The sequence below is a fragment of the Sinocyclocheilus grahami genome, unplaced genomic scaffold (assembly GCF_001515645.1).
Source record: "Sinocyclocheilus grahami isolate Dianchi unplaced genomic scaffold, SAMN03320097.WGS_v1.1 scaffold106.1, whole genome shotgun sequence".
Taxonomy (NCBI): Eukaryota; Metazoa; Chordata; class Actinopteri; order Cypriniformes; family Cyprinidae; genus Sinocyclocheilus; species Sinocyclocheilus grahami.
The window spans coordinates 2,890,184-2,902,599 of NW_015505285.1; the positions used below are offsets into that span (position 1 = coordinate 2,890,184).

The 12,416-nt window shown below is 33.8% G+C and overlaps 2 protein-coding genes across 4 annotated transcripts in view; one reads left to right on the forward strand and one right to left on the reverse strand.

Moving 5' to 3' along the window:
• LOC107588738 (RNA polymerase I and III subunit C) overlaps positions 1-5,210 on the reverse strand; it is an 8,606-nt gene extending 3,396 nt beyond the window's left edge. The window contains exons 1-5 of one of the 2 annotated variants that reach the window (XM_016276961.1): positions 5,103-5,210; positions 4,790-4,861; positions 4,577-4,684; positions 4,312-4,444; positions 4,006-4,125 (exon numbers count right to left, since the gene is read on the reverse strand). In XM_016276961.1, coding sequence (XP_016132447.1) covers positions 4,006-4,125; positions 4,312-4,444; positions 4,577-4,684; positions 4,790-4,861; positions 5,103-5,174 — 505 coding nt within the window. In that variant the 5' untranslated portion in view covers positions 5,175-5,210. Of the gene's footprint in view, positions 1-4,005; positions 4,126-4,311; positions 4,445-4,576; positions 4,685-4,789; positions 4,862-5,102 lie in introns of those variants that run through there. The other variant, XM_016276962.1, reaches the window with a different exon arrangement.
• Positions 5,211-5,818: 608 nt separating this feature from the next.
• The window catches only part of LOC107588739 (polycomb group RING finger protein 6-like), a 10,633-nt gene continuing 4,035 nt past the window's right edge, over positions 5,819-12,416 (forward strand). Inside the window, exons 1-9 of one of the 2 annotated variants that reach the window (XM_016276963.1) lie at positions 5,819-6,143; positions 6,539-6,638; positions 6,758-6,854; positions 7,120-7,175; positions 7,291-7,350; positions 7,481-7,601; positions 8,539-8,566; positions 8,777-8,875; positions 11,143-11,229. In XM_016276963.1, coding sequence (XP_016132449.1) covers positions 5,886-6,143; positions 6,539-6,638; positions 6,758-6,854; positions 7,120-7,175; positions 7,291-7,350; positions 7,481-7,601; positions 8,539-8,566; positions 8,777-8,875; positions 11,143-11,229 — 906 coding nt within the window. In that variant the 5' untranslated portion in view covers positions 5,819-5,885. Of the gene's footprint in view, positions 6,144-6,538; positions 6,639-6,757; positions 6,855-7,119; positions 7,176-7,290; positions 7,351-7,480; positions 7,602-8,538; positions 8,567-8,776; positions 8,876-8,999; positions 9,375-11,142; positions 11,230-12,416 lie in introns of those variants that run through there. The other variant, XM_016276964.1, reaches the window with a different exon arrangement.

The following is a 12,416-nucleotide window of genomic DNA, read 5'->3' on the forward strand; positions in this document are numbered from 1 at the left end:
GAGTTATTACATTTCTTTTGCTTATTATCTTTCATATTACTACATGTAAACAGTAGTGTTAGCTACTTTGAAGCACGTATAGCCTATATTTAGTAGTCACGTTCACAGCAAAAACTTCCATTATCCTCTTAGAATTCAAATATTTAATGGTTTCGTTCATCAAGGCATATTTAAGTAAATTTTACATTTAAGGATATTTGTGTAACTGTAGCATATGATTATGCTTGAAGAAAATAAATAAATAAATAATAAAAAAAAAAGAGTAAAATGTACTGATACATTTTCCCTTATGGAAATAAACAATGGTTTTACTATAGTAAAAGTGCAGTAACCATGGATTGATTGTCATTTTTTTTAACCCACAGTTTAACTACAAATGTATGGTTAAAACGTTAGTGTAATAAAATCATGGTTAATTTTAATGTGTTTTCCGATAAACCTAAAACACAAAGCAGTGCAAAATTCAAAATACATCATATTGAATTTACATACACTGTCCCTAATTTTTATAATTAATTAAAATGTATTTATTTACTTAATTTGGAGTGTAGAGAAAAGCCTTACAAACTGTATCCATTATATAAAATTGCAATGTTAAAGTTAAATAGCAACGTTCCCTTAACTAGATCCAACAAAAATCCCATATATATACTAGGCTATTTAATAATAGTTCAAATTTAAAACGGGCAATATTGTGCTGAATGTAGAACTTGACGACAACAACAATAATAACGAAGTACAAAATTAAAAAAAATATATATACTAGAAGCTGGGTGTGCTCCTCAAGAGGACTATGGTATTGTACATTTATTAAAGTCTTATATATTTTATATTTGCAGTTTTTCAAAGTACAACTGTTTACATGTAGTAGAAAGGTAAGCAAAAGAAATGTAATAACTTAATACAGATCTTCATTATGTTATGTGCAGGAAAAAAACACGAACTTCTGCGGAGAGTAATGTTTGCATAGTAGGTGGTGGTAATACACCTTAACGTTGGATGCCACCCGCCATAAAACATGAAGAAGAAGAGTAATGTTCGCGCTGCACTGTTGTAACTGATCAGCGCTGCGCTGTCAGTTCGGTGGCGCTAGTAAACACGTCCTCTCTGCGCTGTCGAGTCGGTCATGCAGCTCGGTCCATTGAGCCGCGCCGATGACAGGTCAGCGCGGCGCGAACACTTCAATACCGCGCTGTTTCGTCCCACATTTGGGTTGTTTGGCTTCCCATACTATTCAGTGTCTGTGCGGAGTGTGAAAGCTGAACTGTAGTGCTCACTGCAGGACAGATGGAGGCGCCGGTGCGCTCACTTGCTCTTAAAATACTCTGCCATTTTTGCTCACACAGATAAGAGTAATACATCTTTCAAATCTGTAAAGATTCCACTTTTATTTATGGAAGCCCGTTTCCGCCACTAAATAAAAAAATATAATTCTGTAAGTCATAATAATGAGAAACTTTCTCATAATAATGACTTAGTATCTCGTAATAATGAGAAACTTTCTCATAATAATGACTTAGTATCTCGTAATAATGAGAAACTTTCTCATAATAATGACTTAGTATCTCGTAATAATGAGAAACTTTCTCATAATAATGACTTAGTATCTCGTAATAATGAGAAACTTTCTCATAATAATGACTTAGTATCTCGTAATAATGAGAAACTTTCTCATAATAATGACTTAGTATCTCGTAATAATGAGAAACTTTCTCATAATAATGACTTAGTATCTCGTAATAATGAGAAACTTTCTCATAATAATGACTTAGTATCTCGTAATAATGAGAAACTTTCTCATAATAATGACTTAGTATCTCGTAATAATGAGAAACTTTCTCATAATAATGACTTAGTATCTCGTAATAATGAGAAACTTTCTCATAATAATGACTTAGTATCTCGTAATAATGAGAAACTTTCTCATAATAATGACTTAGTATCTCGTAATAATGAGAAACTTTCTCATAATAATGACTTAGTATCTCGTAATAATGAGAAACTTTCTCATAATAATGACTTAGTATCTCGTAATAATGAGAAACTTTCTCATAATAATGACTTAGTATCTCGTAATAATGAGAAACTTTCTCATAATAATGACTTAGTATCTCGTAATAATGAGAAACTTTCTCATAATAATGACTTAGTATCTCGTAATAATGAGAAACTTTCTCATAATAATGACTTAGTATCTCGTAATAATGAGAAACTTTCTCATAATAATGACTTAGTATCTCGTAATAATGAGAAACTTTCTCATAATAATGACTTAGTATCTCGTAATAATGAGAAACTTTCTCATAATAATGACTTAGTATCTCGTAATAATGAGAAACTTTCTCATAATAATGACTTAGTATCTCGTAATAATGAGAAACTTTCTCATAATAATGACTTAGTATCTCGTAATAATGAGAAACTTTCTCATAATAATGACTTAGTATCTCGTAATAATGAGAAACTTTCTCATAATAATGACTTAGTATCTCGTAATAATGAGAAACTTTCTCATAATAATGACTTAGTATCTCGTAATAATGAGAAACTTTCTCATAATAATGACTTAGTATCTCGTAATAATGAGAAACTTTCTCATAATAATGACTTAGTATCTCGTAATAATGAGAAACTTTCTCATAATAATGACTTAGTATCTCGTAATAATGAGAAACTTTCTCATAATAATGACTTAGTATCTCGTAATAATGAGAAACTTTCTCATAATAATGACTTAGTATCTCGTAATAATGAGAAACTTTCTCATAATAATGACTTAGTATCTCGTAATAATGAGAAACTTTCTCATAATAATGACTTAGTATCTCGTAATAATGAGAAACTTTCTCATAATAATGACTTAGTATCTCGTAATAATGAGAAACTTTCTCATAATAATGACTTAGTATCTCGTAATAATGAGAAACTTTCTCATAATAATGACTTAGTATCTCGTAATAATGAGAAACTTTCTCATAATAATGACTTAGTATCTCGTAATAATGAGAAACTTTCTCATAATAATGACTTAGTATCTCGTAATAATGAGAAACTTTCTCATAATAATGACTTAGTTTCTCGAAATAATGACTTAGTTTCTCATTATTATGACTTACAGAATTATATTTTTTTATTTAGTGGCGGAAACGGGCTTCCATATTTATTTGTGTGCACTCACAATAACAACAAAACGCGTTTTTGTAAAATAATGGAAGCAAACAGGATGCGCTTTCTGCTGTCTCGGTCTCAATGAACTTGAGCGTTAAACTGTGTATATCTTTGCCTTACAGACATTAAAAATATATCTATAGAGAGTGAAATGTCTACTTTCAAATGAACCAATTCAAATGGAAATCAAATATTCTCAGATTATGTCATCCGTATGAAACATGCATACAGGCTGTGGAGATGACGAATTAGTGTCGGCGACTTCATCTCTTAAACCGAAAACAAAGAAAGCACTAGTTTATCAGTGAATTATTAAAATGTTAATGCAGTCTCCTTACTGTTTTTCCCTGACACATTCATAATCATTACTTCTGCCGGTGCGCTGTGGCAAGTTTTAAGCGTGTGCTTGAGTGCTTATAAGGCTATGTAGGCAATTAAAGGCTCATTATAATGATTTAAATTGTTTATTAATAAACGTGCGATTAGTTGCCCAATGCTTAAAATGAACGACTACTAGTTGACCAGAAAAATCCTTATTCATTATTTATTAATAATTATTCTTTTAATTATTTGATAGCCATAAATAACAAGATTGTTGGCCAAATTGTGCAGCAATACAAAAACCCACAGCAAACCTGGAGCTTTTTTTTTTTTACGGTAATTGCATTTGATATCACAATCATTTTTTAAAACTTTAATGGACCAGAAAAAGTGTGGATAATTGATTAAAAAAAATAAAAAAGAAAGAAGATTATAATGGAAACCTAATGGGAAAAAAGTCTAATTTTGACATCTAAAAAAAGCTTAATTAAAATAAGGTAACCATACTTTACTCACCCATGTGATTAAGATATAACTCCTTGGGATCTGAAGAGTCTTTAGGGGCTCTAGGATTCCTGGTGCATTTTACCTTCAGCTGAAGTTGAATTGTGTCAATTTCGGTGCCTTCCTGATCCTCTGACAAACACAACCCACATTTACATTAGAATGTGAAAAAGACTAATAAACAGTCTTTAACAGCTTCAGTCAGTGCTGGCATTTGTGGGACCATTACATAAACTACTTTCCTCAAGAGAAATACATTTGTCTGTCGTTTTAAAGTAAAACAAGAATTTTGTGAGTCCTGAATGTAATGTTACTTACCTGGATTCCTGTACTCAAAAAGACGAGGATCTGCTTTTATGGGCACAAGACCAAGTCTATGAGCTAGAATCTCATCCTGAATGATCGATGTGTTATTGTAAATGAAGGCTTTTTCGATGGCCATTGTTGGGACCTTCATTTTCAAATGAGATGAGGACGAAAAACACAAGATGACTATCAGATCCCGTTTCAAAAGCAGCTCATGATGATGGTAATATAACATGTACACAAGCAGACACCACGGACAAAACATCGTCAAACATACCTCAGCCAGTAATATACGGCGAAATGCATTGGCGATGGCAGCGTCTATTCCAATCATATCAAACTCCAACATGTTCTCATCCGAATGAACTATATCGATCCTGAAATTCTACAAGAATAAAGTGACACAATTTTTGGTCAATCACGTAAAAAAGCCAGACTTAGCAGCGACTACATTCACTTTAATAAAATACAGCTTGTGCATTTCACACACCTTTTTGAATTTTTCCAAATCCCATGTGTCATCGTAACCAGGGTAATTTCCTGGATAATCTGTAGTATGGACCTGTAAATATAGTACGTAATACTTACATATGTACGGGAATACATTTGAATAAACAATAATGATGTTATCATATAAAGCTAATAAACAACAATCACTGCAGTTCGTGTACGAAGAAACCTGCACGACATGTGCAACGTTATATTATTAAATAATTGACACTTATATTGTCAATGAAACAGTCTGTATAGACATAAACATACACTGAACACTATATAAATATCCCACAAAGGTCATAACTTACATTTTTTACGCCAAATTCACCCAATATTACTCTATCACGAATTTCATCCACGTTGCTCATAGGCGCCGCCATCTTTGCTGTCTGTCATGCCTCTCTTGCGCCGGTAGAGGCTAGAACTCCCATTCAAAAACTCCACTCGAAAAGAAATTTCACCATTGTTGTAAATACACATACTAAATATAAGAAAGACAAAAACTCAACATTAACCTAGATTTTTTTTTTAAATAGCCAGTTTTTATTGATAAAACTCTTATAAGGTATGCGAATGTGTCGACTTTGTGGTGTGTATTTTCACCAGAGCCATTAAAACAATGTTTTTGTTTTTTTCCCAACGTGTTCTATCTTAACTACGAGGAAAAATAGGATATTTATTACTTTTCAAAATATTCCGTGTTGATGCAGTTCAAGAAAACAAATGGCATGTTCAGTTAAAGCTTGTCAAATTATTATTATTATGATTTTTTCTTTTTCTTTTTTTTTACTTAATTGTCCATTTCAAAACATAGCATATGTAATGTCAGATGCCCCAGAACATCTAATTCTGTGGCCTGGATGAGTCAAGTAGATGAGCGAACTACCAATATACATATATTTTGTAATACTTTTTGCAGTAATCATTTGTATCTTTATTTATACATTTTTATGTTATTTTTTTTAACCATTTATTTATTCGTTCGTGTGAGGACTTTTATTCTAGCCTCATTAAACTGCGTCACTGGAGTATTGCGCGCTCACCGTGAAGGTGCACAAGTAGATTGAAGTGTTTCGAAACTTGTGTCTGAAATGTACTATTCGCGATTGATCTTGAATGAAGTCATCCAACCACTACAGAGAGAGCAGACAGGCATCCGTAGTTGTTCTCCTGCAGTTGTTTTGAGGGCTTCGCTCTCTGAGTGCGCTATGGACGGAACCGTGGACAGAGTTGTGGAGGAGGGATCCACGCGTGGGTGCTCTCGGACAGACGCTTCCCTCAGCGGAGAGGATGAGCGCCGTGACTCCGACCACAGCCAGAGAACTCACGAAACACATCCTGACGACGAGGTACAACACGAAATCAACTAATTAATCCAGGTTTTATTTCTAAACTACTTGAACTTGTAGGCTATAAGTTGTTATATCGCATATAATAATTAATCGACTAATAAATGTGTTTGTGTATGTTTTATATGTAAATAAAATATACGTATATAAATACTACTTGTACTTATATACTTAAACGTACTCATTTTTTTAAGTTGTGTATGAGCGTTTAAATGAGGTATATGAGTTAATGTGAATAATTATATGAATATGTATGAGAGTATTGTATACACTTATGTTTAAAAACAGATCTTTACACACACACACACACACACACACATATATATATATATATATATATATATTTTTTTTTTTTTTTTACTTTAATGTTTAATTACTGTTTGTTTTCTTTAAAGCGCTCCTTGCCTCTTAGGGAATTTTATCCCTATATTCGCTGTGCCCTCTGCAATGGATTTTTCATTGATGCCACCACCATCATAGAGTGTCTTCACACTTGTAAGTGCACATTTCCCACCAATGTAGTGGTATAAATTGATTTTGTTCTTTCATATTTTCATGTAATCTGTGATTTGTACAGTGTTTGGCGTCATGCCTGTTTATTTCCCCCTTCACAGATTGTAAGAGCTGCATTGTCAAGCACTTTTTCTACAGCAACAGGTGTCCTAACTGCTCCATTGTTGTGCACCAGACACAGCCACTGTACAGTATCAGGTAACTTGAGTATTGTTGATGTCTTTTTTATTAATATATTGTTCTTGTCAATTTCAACTTTGCGTATAGAGCGTTGTTTTGGTCTGTCACTAGAGATTTAGTTTAGCTGTTATGTTCGAAACCATCTCTTGTGTCTAATTACTGCTGCCTAGCAATAACAGCCTCACATATGTCCCAGGGTCTTTAGGGTTTCTTATATGCTTTAGTGTTTAATTACTGATCATGTTTTAACATGAGTCAAATTTCTTCCCTTTTTCTCTTTTAGACCTGACAGGCAATTACAAGACATTGTTTTCAAGATGGTTCCATATTTGGAAGAAGGTTAGTGTAGTTTGTTGAACTCTTTCTTGTTGCACTTTTGTTGTCCCATTCTGATTTTTTAAATATATGTGAGAAGCATTTCACAGAAAATATGTTGTTGTTTTTTCTTCTTCAGATGAAAAGTCGCGAATATATGCATTTTATAAACAGAGAGGGCTTGACGTTCCTAAGCCAGGTTTGTTCATGCAATCACTCTCCTGAAGTTTATTCTTTGAATATAAGTGCACTTTAGTACATAGGTGAGGCTTAGTAATATTATTTTAATGTACTTATGATGCAATCTTTTCTCTCTCTTTTTCCCCCAGTGGCATCTCCAGCTACGTACCCATGGAAGCTACCTCAGAGACAGAAGAAAGACATGCTGCCTCAGTCTGTTTTTACTATTCCCTCAGAGCTAGATGTGTCTCTGATGTTGGAGTTTGTGGGGTTAGTAATGTTGATTTGTTATACTTATTTCAGTGATGTCATTCAGTTTCTAGAGCTTTCAGCTGACTTTATGTAAATGTAATGACTTTTTATTTAAAAAAAAGAAGCAAAGACAGGTTTATTTTTTTCAATAACACGCACCACTGAATCGTTCAAATTGACCTGGAACATGCATTAGGAGGTAAATAGGGTAAATTTTGATTTCATGTTGAATTGAATCTTTCTGAACGCTAGATGAGTTATGTTGTGTATCATCACTAGATGGAGCTAAACAGTCAAAAATCAAAAGACTCCTTAAAGCCATGATTTTCAGCCTTTTTGATTGAAAGGCCTCTCATTGTCCACAGCAATATTCAAAGCCCCTTCTTATTGGCTAAGATATCTTAGCTGATATTTCTGCTGTAAGTCTTATTGTTTTAATTTTTTTATCAATAGAACTGATTGTTTATTCATTGCATTACTTAACGGTTATTCATTTTTTTGTTTTTCAGAATATTCTGTATGGTCTTCAGTAAAAACAATAGTTATTTTTTGTATCTTGATGTTCCCCCTTGAATCAAAGCCCCTTCTTATTGGCTAAGATATCTTAGCTGATATTTCTGCTGTAATCTTATTGTTTTAATTTTTTTATCAATAGAACTGATTGTTTATTCATTGCATTACTTAACGGTTATTAATTTTTTTGTTTTTCAGAATATTCTGTATGGTCTTCAGTAAAAACAATAGTTATTTTTTGTATCTTGATGTTCCCCCTTGATCCCCCTGATTGAGAATCATTTGCCATGTGCTTTTTTTTGGGTTGAAATCTGATATTGCACAATTATAAATGCCTGCCTATTATTTATAAATTATTTGATTTGTTGTTGCAGAAACACAAAATAGGTCATCTGTTAATGGTTTCGTCTAATCTTTATTTTTACGTATCTTTGATTTACAGAGCTGAAAAGGGTATTGAGAACTATAAGGTAATGTTCATATTTTGTCAGTATTGCAATATTGATATTTGTATTTTGTTCACAAAACAATGTATGTGCTTTATATTCAGGAAACACATTGCAATATTATTTGTACTTAATATATACACTTGAATCATTGTGTAGAATTGAGCTGAAATTGTACTGTAGGCCTGGCTGTTTTTTCATTTTTAATATCCTGATGATATTTTCACCCTCAAGCCCCTTGAGAGGAAGTATGTGCGTGTGTCAGGGGAAGCCACTGTCCGTCATGTGGAGCTTTTTATCAGGAGGAAGATGGAACTGAGTCAAAACTGCAAGGTGAAATATACATTTTCTCCCCTTTATCTTTCTCACCCACAGTTTTTGAGTATTGTGAATCATAAACCACATTATGTATACAGGTAAGGCCTTGGTCTTAAACGGCTTGCTTTCATTAAACCAGACGCATAAATCCTGCCTCAGACGGTCAGCAGTGTCAGAGGTCTGAAAGCTATGTGGGGTGAGCACCCCCCAGCTGTGTCAGTCGCTCAATAATTCATACTGACAGGAATCAGGCATCACCCTTCACACAGAGCAAAGATATGCTGAGTCATTTGATGCAAAATTGTTATTTTTTTCACTCCTTAGTGGACTAAATTCAGCAAAATCACTCTTTGTCTTTAGGGTTTCCACAATGAGGTCATCATGTAAAAGTGTGATTAAAGAAATTGTTATTTGGATGTTCCCTTTCCCTCTGAACACTTCAGTGACTCTGTCACACTTCACAGTCCTGCCACGTTGCTGTTTAATTAGTTCCCCCCTAATCCCAGTTCTGGATAAGGATTTGAGTCCTTGAAAATAACCACAGCTCAGTCGAGCATAGAAATGACTGTCTGTGGTTGTGAATAACAGTGATTATGTTTGAAAAGAAAATCTAGTGCCGTTTTATATATATATATATATATATATATATTTCTGCAGACTGACACAGGCGTCTCCAATTCGAGAGCCATATTTTTAGCTGGTAACACTTTATTCTTTATTTTAGTGTCCTTGTTGCATACTATATGTTGCATGTACCTACTATAGTAATAAGAGTTAAGTATGCATAATTACACGTGTCTAACCCTAATCCTAACTCTATAGTAAGCATATGTTGGTAATTAATATTATCCAGTACTTAACTGTATAATTACATTGTAACAAGGACACCTTCAAATAAAGTGTAACATTAAACTTTAAGCCACATACAACAGCTTCACAGAAATATACTTATTTATTTACATTATTTTCATTGTTGAGTGTTCATAGTATGTATGCGTGTGATTTGGGGCATTTTAAAGATATATTCTGGGTTCAATTCAGGTTAAGCATAATGTTATTTACCACAAATATGAATTTCCATTTGTCCCTCCTTACTTGATTACTGTGAGGCAAAAATTTTAATTTTACAATTTTGTTGCCATGACAGCTCAAAGTTTTATTCAGAATTAATATACTATTATAAAATATACTATAAAGCAATAGTAAATATACTATAAAGCAACTTTTTTTTTTGCTTTTTCGTTTGTGAAATGATTAAATCAAATGATTAATCACATCCAAAATGAAAGTTTTTTTTTTTTACATAATGTGTGTGTACTGTGTATATTTATTATGTATATATAAAAGCACACACATACATTATATATTTTGAAAATATTTAGATGTATTTACATGTATATATTTATATTCGTATAATTTATATTATATATAAATATGTATATATAAACAACATATTTTTCTTAAATATATATAAATACATGTGTTTGTATTTATATATGCATAATAAATATACACAGTACACACACATTATGTGAACAAAGTTTTATTTTGGATGCGATTAATCGTTTGACAGTACTAGTAATTAACATTAATTGCAGTATTCTGATCTATGGTCACATGCAGCAGTTCTTAGTAAAGGCTGCTTGCATGTTGTAAGGCTAACAGTCGTATCTGGATTACTGGCTTAAGGGTTTTTTCCTGGCGTCCAGGCACTCAGTGTTGATTAGCTAAGACTGATCTGGCCTGGTGAGGAACACCTCATAGTGCCAGGGACATCTACTGGGATAGAGGTGAAAGAGGAGACACCAGGGTTTGTGTGCTTCGCTCCAGGACGGCCCGTTGTGCCCTGCTCCACATACTAGACTCTAAAAATTGTCTAATCATTTTGGGAATACACTGAGGCTGTATTTTATGTTCATATGGAGGCTTGAAATGCATTTCCACCTGGCATTTTAGGGTCACTGAGAAAAAGCACTCCTCTAAAAAGTTTGAACCCACTGGAATCCAACATCTTTTATAAGTAATGTTTGCTAAGGCAAGAATCCCTATTTCCATTGCTCATATTACTTATGTTTTTGTGATGGTTTTTTCTCAGTATGCAACTTTGGCATTGTGCTATGATCAGGAATGATACTTCAAAACATGCAGTGTTTTGAGGGGAGGTGTGCTATTACTTTTCTAAAGTGATTAGGCTAAAAGCATTGGCATAGATGATATGACAGATAGAAATAAACAGACTTGCATCACTTACATGAACATTTACATTCTGCTTTATTTGGCAGGTTGATGTTGTGTGTGGAGAGCATCTGCTTGAGCAATGCCAGTCTTTGAGAGAAGTTTGTAAAACCATGGGAAAAAATGCATTGCAGGTGGGTGTCTGGTATAATGTATCTTTCATATTTTTGCTTTTTATGTTATTTTTTTTTATTTTTTGTTGTTGCAAAAAGTAAAACAGCTGGAGGCACAAAGAAATGTTTAAAGGGATAGTCCATCCAAAAAATTTAAATTCTGTCATCATTTACTCATTGTCATGTATTTCCAAACCTGTATGAGTTTATTTCTTCTGTTGAACACAAAAGAAGAGATTTTAAAGGGGTCATATGATGCTTTTTTTAAAGATCATTATTTTGTGTATTTGGTGTAACAGAATATGTTGACATGCTTTAATGGTCAAAAAGCACATTATTTTTCAAATACTGTACATTATTGTAGGTCCTCTATGCCCCGCCTCTCTCAAACGCTTCATTTTCTACAAAGTCCCTCCTTCCGACAAGCGCAGTCTGCTCTGATTGGCCAGCTGACCCAGTGCATTGTGATTGGCCGAACACCGCAAGCACTCGTCGGAAATGTAACGCCCCTTACCATAATCGCGAGCTTCATCTTTCAAAATAAATGTAAAGACAGAGCCCGAAAAGGGAATAGAGTCACATGACAGACACAGTGATGGAGCTGGTATGTGTTTGCAGTACACAAGCCACGGTTAAGACAGCTGACTCCACTATGATGTGACCCCCTCTCTCTCTCTCTCTCTCTCTCTCTCTCTCTCTCTCTCACACAAACACACACACGATGCACAAAACTCCACATTTGAACAGTCAATAGCAAATACTAAAACTAATAACAAAACAGTAGCTGATTCAGAAGAGCCAGATTGTCATAGCAAAGTCAGAATGACCTCCTCTCCTAGGTTCACGAAACGGTCATCCATAAAATGCATTGCTGTTCTGTTGTAAGTAATCTTAAACATTCCTAAATGCATCTACTTTCGGAAGGCCAAATAAAGTGCTTTTGCTTTCGCACTGAAACACACAGCGTCTCCCTGACATGCTGCTTCAACACTAACTGCGGTTACTGAAACCACGCCTTCTTTCTTTGCGTGAACATTTGGGCGGCATTATGCAAATATTTCCACATAGTGACGTAGATATGTGGGGGCGTGTTAGAACGAGCCGTTTTAAGGGGGCGTGGCAGAGTCTTAACTTTGATAAAGAATATCTCTTTGGTTTTGAGACTTTAGTCTTTGCAACTTCAGGGATCTTATCTATACACAATCAGC